The sequence below is a fragment of the Calonectris borealis genome, chromosome 6 (genome assembly GCF_964195595.1).
Source record: "Calonectris borealis chromosome 6, bCalBor7.hap1.2, whole genome shotgun sequence".
In the NCBI taxonomy this organism is placed as follows: domain Eukaryota; kingdom Metazoa; phylum Chordata; class Aves; order Procellariiformes; family Procellariidae; genus Calonectris; species Calonectris borealis.
Window position 1 is genome coordinate 13,419,044 of NC_134317.1, and position 24,411 is coordinate 13,443,454.

General features: G+C 44.1%; 1 protein-coding gene across 1 annotated transcript in view; it reads right to left on the reverse strand.

Annotated features, from left to right (window-relative positions):
- Positions 1 to 24,093, reverse strand: part of SLC15A2 (solute carrier family 15 member 2) — a 42,874-nt gene extending 18,781 nt beyond the window's left edge. Inside the window, exons 1-13 of the mRNA XM_075152871.1 lie at positions 23,764 to 24,093; positions 20,410 to 20,497; positions 19,644 to 19,785; positions 17,708 to 17,800; positions 16,503 to 16,602; positions 11,278 to 11,368; positions 9,028 to 9,105; positions 6,289 to 6,371; positions 4,971 to 5,057; positions 4,569 to 4,658; positions 4,175 to 4,219; positions 1,932 to 1,964; positions 764 to 852 (exon numbers count right to left, since the gene is read on the reverse strand). Coding sequence (XP_075008972.1) covers positions 764 to 852; positions 1,932 to 1,964; positions 4,175 to 4,219; positions 4,569 to 4,658; positions 4,971 to 5,057; positions 6,289 to 6,371; positions 9,028 to 9,105; positions 11,278 to 11,368; positions 16,503 to 16,602; positions 17,708 to 17,800; positions 19,644 to 19,785; positions 20,410 to 20,497; positions 23,764 to 23,895 — 1,151 coding nt within the window. The 5' untranslated portion in view covers positions 23,896 to 24,093. The remainder of the gene's footprint in view (positions 1 to 763; positions 853 to 1,931; positions 1,965 to 4,174; positions 4,220 to 4,568; positions 4,659 to 4,970; positions 5,058 to 6,288; positions 6,372 to 9,027; positions 9,106 to 11,277; positions 11,369 to 16,502; positions 16,603 to 17,707; positions 17,801 to 19,643; positions 19,786 to 20,409; positions 20,498 to 23,763) is intronic.
- Between the last annotated feature and the right edge of the window lie 318 nt (positions 24,094 to 24,411).

Consider the following 24,411-nt stretch of genomic DNA (forward strand, 5'->3'; position numbering starts at 1 on the left):
GGTTTGTCTATCCAGCGTTTTAGTTTGGATTAGGAACATGCTTTTTAAGCCAATCATCTCCCACTTATCGTCCCTTCCCATGCTGTGGTTCATGTTGAGAAGTGGTGCTGGAGCATGGAAACTTGGTTCCTTTCAGCTGAAACTCCACTGGCAGAGGCACTCCATGAGTGCACGTAACATACTCCCACTGCTAAAGGGCATCAGTCCACAGAGGCAGACTGCAGATACTCTGAAGTAAAATCCCCCAAAATGCAAGAAGTGGGTTTCAGAACCAACTTGGAGGTCCGGTCCTATTACACTGCACTTCTTGCTAACATAGACTAGGGATAAAATGCTTGGGCCATATGGAAATTCCCTTATGTACTCACTGACTCAGATCCTAGTGAGGAATCTGCTTTCACAATACCACATGTAGCCCACATGGGACAGTGAATTTGGCCCCACAGAGACCTCTCAGGGAGGGAATTATTTAGGGTTAATATAGGAGACAAGCTGAAGAACGTGTTGATCAAATTCAAAGAGGGACTGTTCATATCTGCTTTCAGGAAAAATCTGTACAGAGCAGAATCCAACATCACTGAATTTTCCCCTCTGGAATTTGCAGGCCCTATGGAAGAGGGTGATGCTGCCTCTTGGGGCTGAAGTAGAGGCAATACTGGGAAAGGTGAATGGAAATTTGTGTTTCTCCTCCTCAAACGCTATTCTGCACACTTGCTGCAAAAGAAAAAGCACTGAGGCATCTGCATTGTCCCCAAGTACTTACGTGAAATTAAATTTGCACATGTTTATCAGGGGGTAGAGCCCAAGGTCAAAAATGGGGATGAAGACAAGAATAAGAAGTGGATTTAAGAACTGCAATACAAAAGAATGGGAGTTTAGTGACTAGAAAGCAACTTTCAGTAATTAAACTCATAAAGCACTGTCCTCCAGAAATAATTCCATTACAGGAAGGACATGAACAAACACTTAAAAACCTCCTTTTAAAATATAATCATAGTTTGCACTTCGACAGCTTCTGCTATTTAGTTTTCACAGACACGAATACATTTTGTTCATATTCTCCCCTCCAAGAGGTAAGCAAGCATCGCTGGCCCAGCTTCCCTGAAGAAAGAACTGAAGCATTACGTTTTTAAAGAGTACAAAACCCACTGACAATAGAGGCAGGTGACCTTCGGTGCTGTGGTGGGACCTTACAACAAATCAGCAATAATGGAAACATCTTGGCACTTCAGCAAAATCCCAGAGGAACAGGCACTATTCTGTGAGATTGGCAATTTCTCATACTTCCAAATAGCTTGGTAATCCCCCAGGAACTAAATTTCTCCTGGGAGGGGCCCAGAGCTTGTCTGTCAGCCAGCAGTGGCAGAGCAAGAAAATAGAGAGTGATGGAGAACAAGCAGAGAGAAATGCTGTTTCAGTTTTGAAGGAAGATTTCAGGGAACAGAACAGCTTTGAATTTCTCCAGAGCTGTTCAGCATAAGAATTGTAATCAACTGTGACAACACGCCACCATCTTGGAACCTTCACATTTTCATCTGCCCTGCAGAAAGGGAGAAAGGAAATATATTTCAGGTACAACGCTCATCCTAGCGCAGGGGCATGTTAAAAGGAGACACAGCTTGTATCCTCCACATGCCAGCACTAGTTCCAGAACTATTATGGTGGCCTGTCTCCTCACACCTCTGCACTATTCTGTAGGATACAACCTCCGTGTTAGGACATCCTTGGGGTCTTCTGAAGCCCAAGACTAAGCTTGCAAAACAGCTAGAGAGCAATAAGGCAGAGTCCACACCACAGCAGTCAGCAGGAGCACTGCTATTACCTTCAAAAGGAGCAGAGAAAGGCCACTGGTCCCATGAGAAAAATAAAAATGAAAGAGAAAAAGAAAATACATTTCTAAGGGTTATTTCCTCCCCTATAGTATCTTTTACCTGCATTTGGTCAGGCTGAAGGACATATATTCCCTGAAACAAAAAGATATTCCAAGTGATTCATAAACACCATAATATAACAGTGCATATGAAATAAGTAATTAGTCCAGTAGAGGCCTTAGCAGCAAAGGTGGCTTCCTCAAATGCTTTATGTTGGCTTTAGCAGCTGATATAGTGCTTTTGACACATGTTGTGTAAGGACACAGTGTTTGATGAGAATCATTTTGTAGAAGGAAGCTACACTCAGTCCTTGATATATGGCAGCTGAGACACAGCCTATGACAAGTACTGAGACCCATCTTTCAGACTGGCTGAGCCATGAACTAGGTGAGTGGGGACAAATGGGCATGTTAGTGCCCAAGCTGGGATTTGGGTTTAGAGCTTTCTCCCTCCCTGCTTCTGTAACGGGAAAAGCCCACTCCTATACGTGAGTGCTCTCAAGCTTCAGGACCCTCTGAGCTTTGTTGGCATTTCTCCCAGGCACCCCAAAAGGATAGCAAAAGACCATCCCTGAGCCAGTGGGCTGCACAAACACCTCTTTCCTCCCTCCATCTGCTGAGGGCATCTTATGGACTTTGGTCAAATGTGACTTCTTGGTTTGAGCCAAAAATCCTCAAGGCTATAAGGGGTGCCTCACCCTTGCATCACTGTACCCAGCCCTCACAATCAGGCAAGATCAACAGGGATGGACGGAGGGATCCCAGTCCCCAAAAGGGGGATGAGCTGTCTCCAGGGAGGGGCTGGTGTTTGTCTGAACTCCACGCAATGCTTTTAATTTGAAATTAAGATGAAGACAAGAGGGGGAAAAATTAGGAAGGAAATAGTATCTTTCCAAGAAAGCGCTGCGGGGGTTTGTCTCCTGTCTGCCAGGCTTGTCCTGAGCTGAATCTAGAATGCCTGCTTGTCTCTGCCAGCAGCTGCCTCCTGGGAGAGTGGAAACCACTGGTCACTGCAAAGGAGTCATACAATTAAAAATATCAGGCAAATATCCCCTCCTGCTACTTTGTGCACACTATACAAACGTGCCATTAGGAAACAAGCTGCAAATATTTTATCCCACATTAAATCATTCCCTGTTTAACTCCAGACTTCCTAGCTGAGCCCTTTGTCTGCAGAAGGGAAAAGCATGGAATATTACAAACACGAACTCCAACAAGCCTAATGCTGGGTTCACCCCAATGTTGCAGTTAATTCCCACCTTCATGAGTTGGGACAACTCACCAGCGGAGAGCAGATGAGATTGAAACACAAGCCAAAAATCTATCCAAGTTGGTGTAACAAAAAAGCCCTGAATATGTCCTTCTCAACCAGGGAGAGTTTAATAAGTGACACCTGATGATTCTTAGATCTTCTGCTAATGGATCACTAAGTGCATGTGAGCAAAACAGCAGAAAACAAAGTTTTTAGACACACGTCACAAAGACTATGTGAACTTTCATTGTTTTGTTTCTGAGGTGGATAAATATTACCCAAGGTGTAGTCTTTTTCATGCCTCATTTGAATTAATTAAGTCTAATGAGTATCACATGCTGAGAGCCCAATTTTTAACAGGAGTGACACAGAAGGGCTCAAATGTTGGGCTTTAAGTCAATTTTAAACTGGAAAATGGGCATTTATAATCCTAAATTCTAATGTGAGCACCTACAGGTAAGATCTAGATGGCTTGTCAAAACATATATGTCTGGAAACCAGCCCTGTATGGTGGCATATTTAGGCAGATAGCTGATCCACATTTATCCGCCACTGCACCCTGCACCATTTGCCATTCACATCTTTGAAGAACTTTATGTCGACTAACTAATTAATCCTCATCACATCTCTGCCTTATACACAAGATTCCTGCTGGTTTTGAGAGGCTTCATTAATGTATCACCAAACCAGAGCAGAAATATACAACTACAATAGCTCTAGTTACACCTTACAAGGGCTGCTTACAACTTTCCCTGATTTCTCTGCCTTCAGTAGGGGTAGCAGGCTGGAAGGTCACAGAGTGACTGGTTGCCAGTAGGTCAGCACTCCTGACCTTGCAGGCTGCTGATGGCTCCCCAGCCCTCACTCCTGGCCAAGATGTGCTGTGGCGAATTGAACACGGCTGCACAGAGCCTCTCACTTCTAATCACCAAAAGTGCAACTCACCCAGACTCATCAAGCAGATGCTCTTAGTACTGTGAGACGCCGGTTAAAAAGCAAGAGCAGTGATGTTACTACTAGTCTTACCAGCCCCGGTGACATTAAGTACTTACAAAATCAGCATTCATTTTTGTGGCCTGCAAAGTCCACCTGGATCCCTAAGGAGAAAACAGACAGCTGTGAAGCCTTCAAGATGTCCTATGGGACTAGAAAACATGGGGCCATAGAAGACGACAGTGCTGGAAGTCTTATTTCCCATCTATTCCTTCCCTTCTTTGTAACACCTGCCAGTAGGCAGGGCACATTCTTCCTTCTCACCCTCCTGAGCCAGACACCTGGCAGGACTATGAGGGGATGGCCAGCAGTGATGGTGGGTACTGCTCTAGCAAGCCCCTGGACACCTGGTAGGAGCGTGGCGCTCTGTGTCCAGGATGCTTTGGTCTTACCCTGGAAGGACAAGGGTGCAAACCCAGGCTGGCAAGCAGACTGCAACGCGCTGTACTGTACCTGCTGATCAAACAGGGCCCAGAACATTGGCAGTGGTATGAAGAGGAAGAGAACGCGTGTCACCATTTTAACCTCCCTAATCAGCTGTTTCTGTAAAGTGAACAGGTAAAAAGGTGAAAAGCCAACAGGTGATTCAAGCCACAAAGCATAAGAACTCCTATTTCTTTCTGCATGGCAGTTATTCATTGCCCTTATTCATGATATTGGACATAGTTGCACTTCTGCATTTCAGTGCAGCACCTAAACTGTCCATTAAGGGTCAGGAGAGCACAGATGTGGAAAGGGACAGGACAAATGAGAGCCCGGTGCATCTGAGGAGTGGTGTGGCCAGGCCAGTCTTACTGTCTCCCCTGTCTGTCTGCTCGTCTCCCCCCTTCCCGCTCCTAAACCTGCCAGGCTTACCGAGTATTTTTCTGAAGCCCAGTCCAGCCAGTGATCTCTCTTTGGAATCTGACGGGAGCGGTTTTTCAGCCGGTTTTTAATAGCAAACTAGGGAGAAAAAAAGGTAACTCCCTCATAGCATACCTGCCCTTGTCACATTCCCGACTCAAGGCTGCCCTCCCCATCCCCAAATGTAGCAGCGCCAGAAAACTGTGGGGGTTTTGCTGGACACTTCCAAAATCTCAGATCGGATGCTTTATGAGCAGTTCTCTGCAGGGAAATTTCTGTGACATCGGTTGATTAAAGGCATGATGTGGGAATGAACTACCTCATGGGCTTGTCTCTCAGAGACAAATCTGACACTAGCCCCCAAAGACTGTGTCATGCTTGATTTAAAACCTGTTACATGATAAAGCTTTAAACATAATTTCTTCAGTTCTTTTCCAAAAAGCACCTGTCAGATTGACCACTGCGCTGGGGAGGAAATGCCCCGTTATCCAAAGCAATGTCAAAACCAGAACTCTTATTCCTTTCTTGTTCTGTAGACCTTTCTTTGCATATTCCTGGTGCAGCCCATGCCTCATTCACTCCTAGACCAGTTTTCAAGTTGGTTTCTCACTGGAGGAGAAATCAGCAACACTGAATTTGTAACTTGTTTGTTTATGCTGTATGGTCCAGCCATCCTGGCAAAAAGAGTGGCAGATCTCACTTAGAAATCCTATCTTTAAGATCTGGATTGTTTCCCCAAGGTAACTCTGTCACTAGGATTGACCTACATAAAAAGAAAACGTCTGCTGTTAGCAACAGCTTCCTGAAAAAGAAATATCATTATCCACCTAATAATAAGAGAGTATTTTTTCACATACTATATTCAGCTCACGCACTATGAAAAATAATTGATAAGGCTATAATGCAACTTCAGCAGGTGTCTCTTGCATTTACATGAACATGCTGAATGTCCATAATATGACTGTGTACTATTACTGTCTGCTGAACCGATAAACTTCAGTAAAATTATTCAGCTGAAAAAAATTGAGTCATATATCTGATACTCTGTGAGTTTCTGTATTTTCCTTTCAGTTCAGTTTCCACCAGCATCTGCCACTAGTGGTTCTACTGACATCAACTGAACAGTTCATGGAGCTAAGGAAAAACAACTGAAATGTTGAAAAAATAAAGTAGGACCTAAATGTGTTTCTTATTCCTTACAGCTCAACAGCAAGATATCCAGGAGCAGCATACAGAAGAACTCCAGGTGTCACCTCCCCTTTCCCTTTGCACTTTTCTGACCTGCAACCTCAGAGTCACACATAAAAAAGAGAGAATGGCACACACTTACGCTGATGCATTTGCATACTTCCAGTAAGACGTTCCCTTGTGGTGGCGTTTTTCTGTACAGTCCACTGCCAGCAATGAACACAACTGAAAAATATTATAATCCAAATGGGAACTCAGATGACTGAGGCTCAATCCTGCACTGGCTTCTGGGAAGGATCCCCCACCCCTGTATTCAACAGAAATCCTCTGCCCTTGGGGCTTACAGGATTGCACTTTTAACAAAATAAATATACAAGACTCCTTTAACGCCTTCAGATGGAAGAAAATGCAACATCCTACAAGAGGCAGTGTGATCCCTAGGAAGTCACTGTCATCTTCTCATGATCTGCTCTGGCACAACAGGCACCTCCACATCTGATTCACCTGGGAATCAAAGCTTTGAAAATTCCCTCCATCTATGCTTTTTGTAGGCTAAACTTAAAATACAATCCACATTGAATTGCTGCACCTGATGTTGGAAATCAGCCCTGACTCCTTGCAACTATGTGAGGATTAATCCAGATCCAACACGGGCTCTGTGTACTTGCATCTCACACACATTCAGTGGAATCTGCCATGAAGGTCACTGCATCACACACTGGTGTTAACAGAAATTACCTCCATTTATGGTCTCCACGAAGGGATATACAATTTAAGATATTGTTTTGTCTTGGTTTTCTCCCTCAAAGCACAAGGAATATTGGACTGAGGCTTCAAAATCCTGTCAGAGATGGGGCTATCTGATTACATATAATTTGTCCTGCTCTTTGAGAGCCTCTGAGCACATTGCAATTCCAAAGACGTTAGCAGGGAGAAGCACAATAAAAGCTGAGCGTGAAATCCATATAACAAACCAACCTCAACTTTTTAAACTAACCCAATTGTCTGAGTCAGTCCACAGCCAGTGGAGAAAAGCGGGCACCTCTGTCCTAACACAGGAGGCCTGGGACACTGCAGGGAACTCACCATTTCTCTTTTCTCACTATGAAATGGATCCTTCGCATCCAGTCCTGACTTGCAGAACTGTCAGAGAGACCTCTGAAGTCAGTTTAGGTAAGTCACACTGAAAGACACTTGTCCAAAGTCACCCAGAATGCGTAGTTGCACTACCTAATTTTTAGCATCTCCCTGTGGACCTGTTGGTGTCTCTAAAAGGTGACTCATTAGAAATACCTTCTGGCGATGCCATTGACTCCTTTGGGAACTGAGGTTCCTGCATTAGGTTTGGCATTTGGAATTAAATAGTATCAATCCTCCCCCATCTTTCAGAAACAGAAGCAGTCCAGAAAATGTTGCTCTATAAGATTTCCATTCTGCATCTAAATCTATCCTTGCTTTCCATCATCACAGGGAGAGGGCCAGTCAGGGCTGAAAGGGTATTTTCTCCAGTTGTGCATGCTGCTCACATAGTCAAATATATCACTTCCAAGAGCATTTTAGCATGTTACAAAAGAACACAGAGCTGCTTTGCTGGGCAGGCCGTGCAATCTGGCAGCAGGACACTAGCTAAAAACACATTTCAATTGATGCCCTCACCGAAACGACAATATTTACACATCCATTTTCCCCTGGGCAACTACTACTCTGCTAGAAACATTCATCACACAATGGCGCACAGAGGAGCCTGTGCTGCCTTAAACTGATAGGAACAGGCCACAGGGGAAAAGAGAAGCTTCTCAGGCCCGTGACCATGCACTTTTTTGAAAATAATTGCTGTAATGTTAGCTGTGGCCTGATGACATTTCTCCAGCGTCCTGTTTCTTCTCTCTGATGGAAGTCTGAGGGGAGAGAGCAACATTCACATTCTCTGGGGGACAAAGTTTTCAAATCACAGATGCTGTGGTGAAATCACACAATTGCTTGGTCTCTCAATTAAGCTAACAAGCTGAATGAGAAGTCACCCCATGCTGTGTCAAAACCTCTCAAATGCAGTGTAATAAGGGGACTGCTCCCCTCAGCAGCTTGCAACTGTGAAACTAAAGCTAACAGGGTGTCTTCTGTATTGGCTACAAACGAGTAACAGTAAGAATGTGGAAATTGCTGAGTATTTTATAAGGGTTGAAGAAGAAATCTTGACAAGTACATTAATGGGGCTATGATGCAAGCTTCAGGAAACAAGGTGATTGCGGCTGCCTCCTGACACTTGGACAATAAGGGCTTTTTATTGCAACATAATAATAAATTGTCACTGTAATTGTGGGAATTACTTCAGCCAAGCAAAGTGAGACAGCTCAGAATAAAGTAACATCTCATTCAGCTCCTTCTGCGATTTCTGTGGCGCATAGATTCTGAAGCAAAAGTCTGAGCCGTTGAAGATGGCCCCAAGCTGCAAAGAGCCTGTGGAAAGGTTAGAATTGGCATGCTAAGCTTCTGTTCTATAAGCTGGAAAACTCTGAGGACCACTCAGATTGCAGTTCAAAGGCCAAGCCTGCTCATAGGCAAAGCTGCAAGCCATCAGGAGAATCATTTTGCTGCCTCCCTTTGCTTTACAGAGCAAGGCAATTGTATTGTGAAACATCCACCAGACCACCCTCTCATCAGTATCACGATAAAGGATTGGAGTAAACCCATGGTCTGCCCACCACTAAGTGAACTAGTGATTTTTCTTGCTGTTCTGAACTGTGGAATTGTTGGATGACCTTGAACCCTTGAGTTTCCCATCACAGCATCCATCCAGACCTAGTGAATTTGTGCATTTTCTCATCTATCGATGGACTCAAAAATGGTAACTCCTATTACAAGCATTATTGTTTCCACTCACCAAGCGCCAACACCATCAGTGCTGCTGGGACACCAAAAGCCAGTGCATAACAATCCTCTCCAAAACATTTCACATCCCCTGAAAAAGAAGTCAGAAATAAAAGCACCTCATTACAGTCAGACTTATGTTACCAGGGCCTTTGATTTGCTTCCCCTAAATCAGTCACTTCCCCTGGCTTTAAATCTTTTTTGCTGGTGCTTGACACTGTGAATTGAATCTCCTTGAAACAGTTGTCCTCCCTTGATGAAGACAATTTGGAAGCAGGGTTAGTGTCTGCCAGCAAAAGCAGCTGATAATGGGATATTGATGAGAATGGTAGCAGGGAGGGGGCAGACAAATAGGTAGAAAGAAGTAGAGGAAGTGTAATTGGGAAAAAACCCGCAACATTTAAAATAACCTGAAGCCATTCTGTATTTGCCTAGATCTAAATAACCAGTACTGTGTTACCACATTATTTGTGCCAGCTGCATGAGTTATTGAGCTAAAAACCTGAATCTGATTTCATAGCAACCTACAGTGGACAAAGCGGAAGACAATACCCCTATATGTAAGCGGGAGACAGGATTAGTCTTAAAACTCCAGTTCCCTTTCTTGCCACCTTCCAATCTCACTAGAGGCAGCCTGCTCCAAATGTCGGGTCTTGCAATAACCCATCAGGAAGCCAGGTTTGTTACAGCATGGCTTTGATCGATCTGAGCTATGGTTCACTGAAACCCTGCACCTCTTGGACCAGGTTAGTTCTCACACCATGTGAATTTAGAAGTCCAGTTGCAAACAGCAAGCCAGCTGTGGGGTCTGTGTTTGTATGCTAGTGGCTACAAATTACTGCATTCTTACATGGAGTAATAACAAAATGGCTAAAATAAGCCAACATAGTTAACAGGAAACCCTGTTAACAAGAAACCCATGAAGCCTTCAGTTGTTCCTGTTTGTTGTCCCTGGGCAGTCACTGTCAGCTGCATAGCTGTGTATATGCATAGCATTTATTTACTTATTTTCAGCAAATTAGCTGAAATCCAACAAAGCTGGCAGCAAGACATTATGGGCACACTGAACTTCTGACATGCAAAATGAGTTGGACTTCACCTAAAAGTATATATTCCACATTTCTGCCAAATGTCTGTGAACTGCATTTCTTGCTCTTCCAAGAAAAGCTTTCACATTTAGCAGAAATTTTACTCTTTTCCCATCCTTTCCACCTCATTTCCATGTTGCAACTAGTTTATTGCTAGGCTATATTGGCACAGGTTTTGATGTTCAAAGGGGACTGGATTTTCATCTGCCCACTGGCTATATTGAGCAAAAGCCCCCTCCCAACAGATTGCTGATCTGGGGACACAGGCGAGAGAAAGAGCACGAGATACAGCATTTCTCTTTGCCCATAAGCATGTTGTAAATATGAGACAAGCACAATTGCCCACAGCCTTGTGAAATGAACAGCCTGTTAAAATAACCGCTCTGAACAAAGAAAGCTTCCTAGAGGCCACAGGACGAAATGAAAAAAAATGCTGCTAAGTGTGAAGGCTACCTTGTCCCTGTCCCCATCCCCATCGCCTGTGGCCTGCTGCTCTGCCTCTGTGTCTGTATTTAGAGCGTGCCAATCCCCTTGGTTTCTAGGCGCTGCGATACAATGAAGTAAGTGCAGCAAGACTCAGGGACTAAAAGGGGTTGTGCAAGCTGGCTAGAATGTAAAGTAGGTCTTAAGTGGGGCATAGGCCAGTGCTTTGTCTTCAAGGCTAGTTGCTCAGGGCTGCAATCTTGCAAGCAGACCCACTCAGACACGCCTGGGTGCCAGGACAGAGCCCTCCAGAAGTCAGCAGCACCCTGTGGGAGGGAGACGGTAGGACTTCAAAACCAGCCCTGCTAAGTTTTTCGGCCCTGACACCTGCACAGGACAGCAGAGATCAGTTCCCGTCCTCAGGGATGCCTGCAGGCAAGACGAGGGAATAATCCTTCACTGGCAATAGGGAGGATTAGATGACCGTATAGGTGCTTTCACCTTTCATATTTTAATTCTACAGTTCAGGCTGGCTTTGAAATACAACCAGGAATATAGTTTCTGTGACTTGTCTGCTCGTACTATAAATCTGTTGTGCTGCTACAGAGGATTAACAAGGCGTAAACGCAATACACTGGCCACTCCACAGATAATGTAATTTCTGCCATTCAGCTGTCATAAGAGCCTAACTATGCACAGCGGAGTAGTCAGAGGGCAGCTAATTTATTGTCTTATTCTAAATCAACACTGACCTCTTAATACAGGAGTTACAAACGTGGAGATCAAACTTCCAGCATTAATGGATAAATAGAAGATGGAAAAAAACTTGCTTCTCTCCAAGGTCTAAAACAAGAGAACACAATATCAATGTCACGGCTAACGCACAGCATTGGGCTTGCAAATTGAACACTATCAATTCTCTTGTTAGGAACGCTGGGTAAATATTGACATGCAGTGCATAAAATGTTAAGCAAACAAGCTTGCGTTCGGGTGATGGTAAATGCTCACACAATCACATGTTACTTGAGAAGTGCTTTGGGGCTTTTTGGCATTTCAGAGGAAAAGTCACTGCTTCGAGAGTGTTGTGAGATTGGAAGGAGGGGAGAACATTTACTTATTCAGAACAAGTAGCATGATTCAGATCCTCTGTCACCTAATTCAATCCAATTTGGCACGGTTGGACAAGCTCATCATTTCTTCCCATGTCTGAGCTCTTTTTTTTTTCCCCCTCTCCTGTGTAGAAATAGAAAAAGAAACCTGTGTATTTTGAGGAGCTGGTAATGACAGCATAGATGAGAGAGTGCCAGCAGATGAGAGGTATCCATCAGACAGGAGATTACCAAGCTGAGGCCAGTCAACCTCAAACTAATAGGGTAAATTAAATCTACAGGAGCAAATTCGAGAGCCTGATGGAAGGATGAACTCTAAGAGAAAGAGTTCAGAATTTAACTGATGTTGTAACATATTACAGTTCATACAGTCAAAGGATTCCTGTTGATCATCTTTCTTCCTGCATAATTCATAATTTGGAAGGAATCAAGAACTGGATGCGGAGTTTGATCCTTTTTGTAGGAGTAATGTGCATTCAACCAAGAGCAGTCTCTCCTTCCTTGTGGGGGAGACATACATGCACAGCCGCATGCACATACACAGTGCTAAACCTCCTCCCTGCGCCTGGGTGGGCCAGCAGAGTGGGGAAAGAAGAGCAGGCTACCTGACCTACCCCATGCTCATCTGTATCACCAGCTATGGGACACCTGAGTAGGTGAAACCAGCATTTAAGGACAGCCCAAGCCCAAGCAGCCAATATACTCCATATGTATCTAGGCTTCGCCCCCAGCTGTCATCAGGTCCTGTAAAGGTAGTGGGCAAATTGCTTGGGACATGGCTTGGTGCCTGGCAGAGAGCTCCTTCAAGCACCTTGAACCACATCGCTATAACTAGGCATCATTTGAATGCGAAGCTTTAACTTAGCTGAGAGGGAGAAAGCTCCTCACAGGCCTGGTTCTGTCCCCTCTCCTTCTAATATGTCCTGCTTCCTTCTGCTCCCTGAGACAATAATGTTCACAAGGCTAGAAAACAGGAGAAAATGTGAAGATCTACAGGCAGCTAAAAGAGGACAGCTCTTAAGCAATGAAGCCTGGGATCCAAAAATGTGACAAAACTTCCCATGACTGATGGTGCAGCCAACAGGAAATATTGCTACTTCATATGGCAAGAAGCCTCTTATCACAAGGTATTACTCCAGGGAAGGTGGGCAGGTGGGAAAGCGTTGGGAAGGCTTCTCTTTATGTCCCCTTGTGAAGCGGGTACTGGGAAGGTGAGGGTGAGAGCCCCATCGCCTCCCACTGCCACCCACCAAGGAGTCTGGCGGTCCCCTCACTTGGATCAAGGGCTTTTTGCCTTGCCACAGCATAGTTATGAAGACCCCATCAACTTGAGCTTTTGACTTTTCCACAATTTTATTTCCTAGCATGTCCCAGGCAATCTAATCCATACATTACTCGTAAATGATTTATCCTGGATTAAAGTATTCGTAAGCCTTATAATAATCATCTCTATGGCATGTTCCCACGGTTAATAGCAAACAGCACTGGGTCTCTTATTCTCCATTTCTGCCCTTACCAGTGGTTTTGATTACCTGGAATTTTCTACTGCTAAGCTAGTAAAAGTATATTTTCTTCTTCTTTCTACCTTTGTGACTAGTTATTTGTCATCATAAGGAAATCTAGAGAAATGAACAGCCTCAGCAACCTCTCCTGCTCCCAGAGTAGCCCTGCCATGGCTTGACATGAGTGGTGCAGTACAGTCCTCACAGTCCTGCCCTCTTCTAGTCAAATTCTCATGCCATATCTCTATCCCTTCGTATCTGAGCAACTCAGAATTTCTGAGAGCTGAGAAAAACTCAAGCATGCAGCTCTCGACATGATAAAGTCTACAGCAACAATTAACAAAAAGAATGTCCTGGTAAGAGAAGAGGGTAGTGATGTATAAAGAATTTGGAGCATCTTATTTCACACATTTTCAGATTTCAGTGATGGAAAAAAAATGGTCAGAGAAAAGCGAAAGTGAGTACAAAAATAATGACCCAGCAGCTTGCAAATTACACTGATGGGAAAAAAGAATTCCCTCCCTATTTTCTTAATCTTTGAAGCAGCCGTACATTAACAACATGATTTGGATTAGCTAATTTGAGAAAAGGTACTATACATGATAATCCTGATCTCCTTGGCAACCAGAAAATACAGAAACAAAGAGAAAGCTATTTAGTACCTTAAAGACCATATCACACTGTTTGAAAGCAGCTTTGGTCTTTAATTAATATGCACAGCAGCCTTCGCATTCATATAACGTATCATAAATATAATTTTGTTCAGGCATTTTTAGCTTGGACTCCTAATCCCATAGACAAAGATGCTTGGAAATCTCCTGCAGGTAAATCTACTTTCCCTATCTGACCTCCTGCTGAATCAGTCTCCATCACTGTTTGTACTAGCACTGTTCTCAAAGTGGCAGATCCAAGACTATTACACTCATAAAGCACTTACTTAAAAGAAAACCAGACCGATGGTGTGCATTTACCTCAAAACATAAATTTGTCTCTACGTGGGAATAGCAAGGACAATTTATTTATTCATTTTATATACAGAATTACCACATCCCTAGTTTCCAGATGGAACAACTAAACCTGTGCACTTAAGGGCTCAGCTGAAGTTTATTGGTGTCCTGAAAACTAAGGGGGAATCAAATGCTTCATTTCATTGGGAATTTTCAAAACTTATTTCACCCTACCTGGAGTGGAAGATGAAAAACATGATAAGTCCTCTCAAACACCACTCTGGAGGGGAGAAATATTCTGGTTGACCCCAAGCCTTTCATTCCTTACAAAATTAAAACTTCTCATTCCAATTTTGAAGACTTAAATTTCCTATCACATAGCATAAAACCTTTTTTTCTTCTGAAAGGCCAGGTCATTTCAAAATGGTAAAATACAAACCTTTCTATTCTGAAAAGAATGAATAGAGCAGAACTCATTGTCCTTATCACAAGGCTTTTTACAGTTTTCTTTCTCTAAATTAGTTTTTCTTGAAGGCAACACACAGGTGAATGTTTAAGCCTTAGTATTTGATAAATTTGTTGGAGCGGTGTAGTCTGAATGCTGGAGAATGGGCCCAGGCCCACACAACCACAGGCAATTCAGGTTTTTCTCTGTAACTGAGTTGTGGTTCTAAGTTGGGATGTGCCTGGCTGGGGTGCTGAGATTCATTAGCTGAAGTCTATAAAACACTCTGAAGATAAGTGGTACATATTATTATACTGTAATTAGGTGGTAATTGAAAGATGCTGGATAAACATTATTAATCATTAATATTCATAGAAGTAGCACTTCTGAAAACCCTGCTGTAACACCTGTTAGAATCCTTTCGGGACAACTATTGGCACTGCAAGCTGAGATGCCCACATGCTAGTATGCACGCAGCGTATTCCCAGAGCGCGTGTGCTGTACTGCCAGCCTGCTTTTGGTCACAGCTGCCAACTGAGGAAGCTGGTGACCACCAGATGATTGCTGCTCCCTCTTCTGCGGCATCCTGTAAAGCACCGGGTCCAACTGACAGCACAGGATGGACATGCCTGCAGAAGGATCTGCTTTGAACAAGTGACCGTGAAACATCCTGTGTTTTGTTACTCCTTAGTAACCATAAGCTTCATCACTTTCAGCATCACACAGTTCACATGCAGAAAGCACAGGTCTTCCCAAAATTTTAAAATAAACATTCTAGTCTATATTATTCATTCATTAAATGCTGACTATGTGCTGGGGCATTGCAAAAGACAAACAGCAAACTGCCCCACGGGGCTCCCATAGCTTGTCCAAGGCCAAGGGGCCATCTCTTGTCCAACTCTACCAGTGCCTTTCCTGACAGACCGTTAGTCTAATGTCCTTCTTCAATGCCTCCATTGATGGGAATTTCCATCGCCCAAAGGTCCTAATCTTTTTTAGTACTTCTCTAGATCTATTTCTGGAAAATTTTTCCTACTGTCAGTCCTAAATAATCCTCCTTGAGTTTAAGCCTACTCATCACAGACCCCAACACTTCTACATATTTGAGGACTTACGCCACTCAGAGAAGTTGCTGATTTGAATACTGTCACTGAGAAAACTGACATTTTTATTTGTGTGTTAGGTCAACATAAATCTAAGTGTTTAATTTCAGGTCAATTTGAAAATTATGCATTTTGCTTGAGCATTAGTACTTCCTGACCTGCTTCGCTTCTTTAAGCACTACCTTATCCCTGGTTGAGCCACTGTGGTGCATAATGGGAGTTTGAGATTAGCACAGGTTGGGCCTAAGCACTCATGATAGACAATGGGGACACGAAGCAACTGAACTACAATTCACAGGATGCAGAGCACAAACAGAGCTACAAAATAAATATTTTCCCAACTCTTCAGAACTTTCCATTCTGGAATATCTAGAAAACATTCTGCGTAGATTTGGTACCAGCACTACTTTTAAAAGACTGGCATTTCCTACAGTTCTTTCTGAACAGGATGTAAGACACAGACTATGACTGATTTGAGGGAAAATTCCCAAGGAAGCATAGGCTGGTGAAACAATTTTCTCTTTCATTTGCCGTATTCCATTGCAGTACGTTATAAACACCCCTGTTAAGCTGGTTCAGAAATGGTTACATGATACAGGATTTTCCAACTACTGTCACATCCAATTAACATTTAGATGATTTGATGCAATTATGACCTATCCTTCCCAATATCAGTCCTGTTCTGCTGTCATTTTCCTTTCCTGAAGCATCCAGATTCTCTCAAGTCTTATGCAAACCATCCTACCTCACATCTTGCTACATCTTTTGCTAGCAAACTGGCCCTTATTCTAGTACAACAGGATTTGATCACATAAACATCCTCATAAAGTAAGCAGACACTGCAGATTTTAGGAAAGAAAATAAATCTTACATGTTCCTCTTCAAACTGGTCCCCACCAAATGCAGAGACACAGGGCTTGATACCTCCCGTTCCAAGGGCGATCAAAAACAGACCAACCATAGACAGGATCCTTCATGCAAGAACAAAAATATCACCATTGCAGAACCTTTCCAGTGGTTATGAGAGCATTTTAGTGTCACCCAACCATGATTCCTCTGGTATCATTGTCTTTTGCACATGGGTAGTGATGATGAGCCAGCTAAGTGCAAAAAACAAATTAATTATCCTCATTCTGCATTCAGTACCAGTCAATTAACCAAACTGGTTTTGTCAGTTTCTTGCTGTTCTGAGACCCAATGGACATACTAGAGATCAAAGATCCTTGGGATTATTTTTCACTCATATGAGAACAAAAGATTGCAGAGATCAACTGAGAAAAAGAAAAAAGAAAAAAAAAGAAAAAAAAAGCCTTTTTCTGTAGCCTTTCAGCCTGGGTAAGTGCAGACCAACTGTTTGAAGTAGGCTCATTCTTGGGTGCTTTCTCCTTCCCAGTGCTCCTCAAAATACCATTGTTGGCCCAACAGATTACATCTGCAGGGAACAGGAGTGTCAGGACTGTCCAGGTCTGGGACTAAAGGAAACTGTTCTGTAAATCAGATGTGCTCCTGCCTGCATGTGCATATTTTTAGATCTGTAACCACCTAGGCAAAAACAGATCGGTGGTTTCAGAGACGCCAGCTGAGGAACTACTCTGACAAGCCTATCAGTTCAGAATCTAGAGGGTAAGAATGGTAGTATCCTATGGAAGAGGCAGACACTTCCCCTGTCACATCAGAAAATGTATCTTTGGTTTTGTGTTCCCATGCACACAGGGGAACCTTGCTGAGGTGGGCAGCTATGCTGATGAGGAAATGAGAGAGGAATGAGCCTGGTGCAGGCAATTGGATGGAGAAGACCAAACTCCAGTAGCATGGTATAGCAGAGAGAGGTGATCAGAGGTCCCTACCTCAAAGGGCTTAAAGTCTCTGTGGCGGTTTCCAACTCCTTCTGGTGCATTCACACTCTAGATCCACCCTTCTGTTCTTACTCAGATATGCCAAACCCTTCCGTGATAAAAGCAACCCATGCACAGCCCCCAAACTGCTGGCCTGATGGAGGTGAAACAAATCACAGTCCTGGGTAAACCAACTACCATCGCAACCTACTACAGCGCTGCGGCTTCAACAGCTACTTACACATGAACCGCCTGGTTGCCTAGGGATGGAATTGCACCGACTGATTTTATCAGATGGCCAACCACATACACAACGGAGAGGTAGATGATCGTCCTGTGGGGAAAGCAAACAGCAGTGACTGAAGGTGCTGGGTGATGTACGATCCAAAAACAGAGTGTGCTTCCTGATATGGCAAGTCTACTTGGCAGATACAAAAGGAACTGGTTTGTTCGTATCACTGGTATAGCAGGCAGCTATAACTGTTTTGTTTCAACACTGAGTGCACTGGAAGAAAGAGATAGGCAAATGGGTTCAGATTAAGGAGGAATAGCCCCTGCTTTCTTTGCAGAGGTTGCTGAGCAGAATAAATTAAAAATGTTCCAGTCTTGTTGTGCATGGAAGAGTGCAAATAGAAGAGTACTGTTCAGGTCCAACTCAGTTTCCAGATTACTAATAACTGGCATTTTGTAGCATGTGCCTAAGTGAATCCCTTGACTGGAAGGCATCTATAGGGACTGTTGCCTACATTCAACCCACCTGACTAACACGTCTGAATCAGGAGTGTGGTTTCCCCATCACAAGTCTGTTTTAGATCCCAAGTACCTCTGAAGGACTGAGCTCATCCATCTGCCTCCCATGTCTTGGTGAGGGAGAAGAAGAAATCTGACTAGGAGGATCAGGCTTTTGAGTGTATTCTATTCCTTCATCACCTTCAGGATTAAGAGATGTCCATGTATTTATGTGCAGACGACACACACAGAGGGAATGGAAGGACTTGTTAGGACAGAGGCACTAGAAGAAACCCTATGAGCTCTGAGCACGGAAGCAGTCCTCGACGCATCCAAACCCTGGTTGCAACAGCTAATTTAGAGCCACATCAGGTCATTCCTAAAAGCCTCTTTAATCTGTTATCCTGTCCTCTGTATTGGCCAAGGCCCAACTACTAGAGCAAAAGCCACCTCCCATGAAGTTATAAGGATTACTCCAGGGAAAGTCTCCTGCCTAATGCACAAAAGTCTGCATAACGATTTACCTTCTCACAACGTCATGCTGCAAGATAGATATCATCAAATACCAATGAACATTGCTAGGTGACCTTAAATAATGAAGTTAATAAACCCCCACTGTATTTTTTTCATTCAAAGGGGCAAGAGAATTACTAAAATCAAGCACAAAGAAAAAAGAACATTAATATGTCCTTAAGAACTCTCTGCTGGAAAGGCATATGGCCCCTGTTGAGACTCTTCTGCCAGATGTGCTTAGTCTTTGAGAAAAAGGGTTCGGCTACACTTCATCACTCTGACAGTCAAGACTCCTCAGACAATGAACAAACAGTGCCAAGCAAAGAAAGTCCTATATCCAGCTGCTCACCACCACTCTGAGGCCGATGGTGGCCCCACAACTTACCAGTGTAAGGGGAGATTGCCTAACTTACTGAGGGAGGGTTTACCTGTTATGTACTGAGGAAGATGATTTGAGTGAACCCAGGTTCCTCTGGCATAAAAATGGGTGTGCTCACACACTCCCTATGCTGTGAAAGCATAAGTATAGTATAGTTAGCGACATTTCACCTGAAACTGCAAGATCTAGAAGATGACGCTGCTTCCTCACCATCTTTGAATCCTTCTCAGAAGCAGATCTTGGCAAGCTGAGGGTTAATCACCCTACACCTCAGCTTCCTCAAGGTGGGTAGGGAAGGACAGCGGAGGAAAAGTGTGCTTGTGACATTTAATTTGTTCCAACTTTATTGCCTATTGGCCCTTGGGTGAAAGAGGCGCACAGAACAGCATAAGCAAACAAATCAGCTGTTCATCCGTTAACAGAGAGGAGCTGACCTTCGCAAGTGTGTCTGCTGCACTGAGCTAGCTCAAAACTAGGAGCACACACAGCACTGCCCTTGCACAGGCTGCATGGTGTAGATATATGCTGTCTGAATTAGAGAGATGTTTTCACTTACTTGTATTTCCCCAGCCATGAGTCTGCCATGATGGCTCCAATGACAGGTGTGAAATAACAGAGCGCGGAAAAGGCATGGTACACAGCGGTGGAGAGATTCTCATCCCAGTGGAAGAAGCTTAAGAAATATAGTGTCAGGACAGCTAAAAGGAAACAAGCAAATCACATCAGATAATTAATGTGTATCTCTGCAGGTAAGCAGGAAACTACATCACGGTGGCAAGAAAACCACTGATTTGTCTAGCAGCTATGAGCACTGTTGTGGAAAGATCTATGCTTTCAGACCTGTTCCTCATAATCCCTGACACAGGAAAAGCTAAAATGAGATATATGAGTATCATGCGTTCTTTGCTCATAAACATTTATGTTTAGCTGGAAAACATATTTTCTAGCTTATCTTACCATAACCTGTAGTTCTGTTTACGCACATTTTCTATTTGCAAATTAGGTGCCTGTATGATTCAATTCCCAAATATGCTGATTGCACACAACTATGAAAGACATCACACACTGGAAAACCGTGTTTGAGACAGAGAATCATATAAAAATTTAGACTGGAAGGTACATTTGGAGCTCTCTAGTCCCAGCTTCTGCTCAGAGCAGGTGTAGCATCAATGGTAGGGCACACTGTTCATACCTGCATCCCCAAACACTAATTTACTTTGAAAGACAGCTGAGACCACATACAGCACAGCCCTGGAACATCAGGCCAGTGTGTATAGAAACCCAAGGATGGGAAAGCTGCTTCCCAGACACAGGCTACATACCTTTCATGCCATAGTAGGAGAAGCGCTCGCAGAACTCATTCACCACGATGAAGGCAATGCTTAGGGGGTAGTTGGAGCCGCAGAGTTTCTGCAGGAGACAAATAAGAACGTATCAGCTCTGTGAAAGCCTTCACCCCAGCAACATATCGCCACAGTGCCTGGGCGGTAGAGAGGAGTCCAGTCCAAAAACCAGCTGCCCACTGCTGCTTGACTACCCTGTGGGTTGGACTCAAAGGAGAGAGGGGACCCCACAGCTATCTTGCTTTGGTTAAGGCTCCCCAATGAATCAGCCTGGCTGACATGGGCCCAGTAAGGACCACCATAGGGATTCGTGGGCTGTCAGCAGCCCACCATGCTTGTAGCTCAGAAACTCCAGCGGAAGGGTCCTATCACCTGTCCGCTGCAATGCAAAAACCCACCTTTGGACGCCTTTTCTCCTACGCTTCACAAAAAGCTACTACCCTGGCCTAAAACTGCTGTCTGCTTTTGTGTGAAGCTGCTCCCTCCCGTGCGACAACTGCCCTCAATTTCTGCACCTCACTTGCACCGAATTGTGCCACCGCGTTCACTGAAGCAGAGCGTCAGCCCCATGTCCAGCACTCGCTCAGGCATGGCATCCATTTCGTATTCCAAGAACGCTGGCATAACTATGGATAATTCAATTTATTAATCAAAACTAAACAAAACAGCGATGGGACTGTCAAACCTGTCTGAGCGTGGCCACTCTTTCACTGAATCTGACTTTACTCCAGCTAAAATCCACAGCTTCCAAGTGAAATATAAGGCATTTAAATAATAGATGAGTATTGGCACAACCTTGCGCGGGCCTCCGTCCCTCTTGCCACCCCACTGCGGTCCAAGCTAAGCTGCTTCCAGCTGCTTAGCTCCACTGCCTCGCAACAGGGAAAGCAGGTTTTCACAGCACTGCCCAGTCTCTGCCAATTAGAGGGAGAGAGGGGCTGGCCAGGCACTCGGTGAGGGATGGAGGGGAGAGTGATATTAACAGCTGCATTTATATTTGTGGTTTTAAACAGCCATGGTATGGGCCAGTGAAGTGAGATGAACTCTTCACATGCATTTCTGTGCCTCGTGTAGGAAATAATGGATTCCTGTGTTTCTTCCCAGAGTCCCACATGCAAATACAGATACCAAAATAGATCTGTTTATTCAGGATTATTTCACCACTAAAAGACCTGAGCTTATTTGGATTCCCAAAGCAATGACATCAAGTTTAAAAGTCTAGCTTAACAATGCTGTCTTGCTCAACATTATACAAAAGCAACAAAAGAGAAGAGACTGGCTGTCCACAATAAAACAAAACAAAACAAAAAACTCTTTCCATTACTTAACCCAGCATCTCTGAAGACAAATATTTTTGTCCTTTCTTATACATATTTTTCTCTCGCTATTTATGGGCTGCCTTTTTATTAAGAAACCCTTGGCCTCTTTGCTTTACTAGAGTAAATATGTAATTATCCATTTCATTTATTATTTACTCTGAAACCACCATGCTCAGCATATGGTTTATAAGACAGAGTGCGCTCCCTTGGAAACCGCACTGGGGCCTCCTGCTTTTAGACTAGCCTAAAAATGGTGGCATATATAAACTGTAAATGCACAAACACACATACATATGCACACACAGAATACCTTTCTCCAGCAAGTTTTTCATAATAAAGAAGAAAAGCCATAAGAGGCAAATTATGTTTCCTGTGGGTGCTTGGAGGCATTTTCTAAACTTGAAAGTAAAATCGTATAACAGGGATATTTTTCCTCCTCTCTTTCACAGACCTTGCTACCAGTACTCATGAGATTTAATAACATTTGATGGAGATGCAGAGCGTGACTGTTCAAACCCAGATGGCCAGGTGGCGGGAACCCTGCTGCCTGAACCCACCCCTCCGCACCCGATGCACAAGCCCTGCTGGATTTAGCTGCAGCAGTTTAAGAAATCACATGCCACACTGCAACCTGCAGTGACAGAAAACCTGGCAGTGACCCATTTCAGCCATTCCTGCTCTGGGACGGGCACCTCCTACAGATGAGCAGGGGCAAGCAGGGAAAGGAGAGTGGGAGGCGGTGACTTCCCAGCTAAACCTCCCCAAGCGCCTGAGCCAGGAGAAAGTGCTTACAAACACAGAGCAACGACTTACAAGCAGGGGTACTTCCATCTGGCTTGTATGTCATGAGATGGCATCGGCACACGCAGAAACCCCATGTATTTCTCCACTGTATCACTGACCTGCCTGTGGCCTGCCTGGACATCCAAAAGTGGGCAGCTTTCATCCATGAGGAGAGCCAGATGCAGTTTGCTGGCTTTCGCGGAGGAGGACCTTGCTCAGCAGAGAGCCCCAGTGAAAGCAAAGAGGCTAAGCCTGGATTCATGAGCGCACAGATAGTCTGCTGTGCTTAGCTACCACTGTAAGCCTGGGATCTGCAGGATTATGGAGCTCTTAAAGATACTGTGGAAGTTGATAGTCTGTGTCTTCGGAAAAAAGAAAGGTCATTTAAAGTGCCAGTGACAGATGTTTGTTTTCACCTCTCCTTCTTGCTGACTAGCTGCAAAATGGGACTAAGATTAATACTTCACAGGAGCTCTGCATATCAAATAGTTAACAGTACTTAAAACTGTGAGTTGGCTTGCTAATGACATGACTGACTGCAGGCTTTAAAAGCAAGTATTACCATACTGTCCTGCAAGTCAAAGCAGGTGCAATACAAGCCCTGTTCTCCCCAAAGTCAATACAGTGTACAGTTTTTAGGGGTCAAGCACTCAACAAGAATTAGCCTGAAAACTGCACAAACTTCAAAGCTGCAATGCAGGAAAATATGCAGCTGAATCTGGCTCTAAATCAGGTCCAAAGATGTAAACCTGAGGTTCTGTCACTATAGTTGAGCTCTGTAACACACATCAGTGGCCTGTGCTCAATCCTTGTCCTTCCTTCTGCTCTGCAGCATCTGGGGACCCTTCCCTGGTGGGTCTCACCACACTAAGCAAATGCACAGGCCAACTCCCTCCCTCCCGCACACAACATCTCCCTCCACTTCAGAGAAGTAAGTCTTTTCCCAGAAGGAAAGCAGTGTTCAGAAAAAGGCAGCAATCAAAACCCTTACTCTTTTTTCTGAAGATTCGGACAGTTCATTTTTTCCCTTTAAGCTGCCCTTTCTTAACTTAATCAGGTTAGCGGAGGGATTTTTGCCTTGAGTTGTTAATGCTTATGCATTTCTCTGCAAGAAAGGGTGTTTGTCTCTAGCCAGAGCACAACAGAGGAAAGAACAGAGAGATCTTGCAATGTTTAGAGCAAGCTGAGCAGAAAGCAAAGAAAAGGAAAGGAAATCAGCTGTAACACTCACCGGGGATTTTTTCTGAACAGGGAAATCTCCTTTGGGGGGATCATCTCCTGCAGAAATAAAAGTGAACAAAGTTTCCTTGGATTCGTTTCTCTGAAAAGCATTCATCTCCCCTCTCGCCTTGTCTCCCACCATGCTATGTGGCTGTGGTGAGTTGACTGGGAAGATTTCCAACCTCAGGCATGAAGTTTGATTCAGTTTGAGTTAACCCTAATTGAGCACATTTGTGCAGCCAGGGCAGAAAGGGGAGGGAGATGCTACGAGGAAAGACAACTCCAGAGTTCAAGAAGAGTCAGGGAACGTAGCCTAAATCATTCTCAGGTTGGGGTTGTCAACACTTCGTGGCACGGACCTCCTATTTGCTTGGCGTGCCCCCAGCTATCGTACGTGCACCAGCCCAGCACATCACTCTATGCTGAACAGATGTGAGCTGAATAAAAATCCCAGGTCCCAGATACCCCTACAGCCTGTGGATTTAGGAGCAGAGCATGCATCTCCCTGCCGATGCAGTAATGACAGGTTTATTCTGCAGGAACTGCAGGGATCTCATTCCACTGAAAAGCCACACATCCATCCCAAGTCGTAACTACTAAAATGCTCATCACACCAAACCCTTGGACACTGGATGTCACGGACACCTGCACTGTGTTA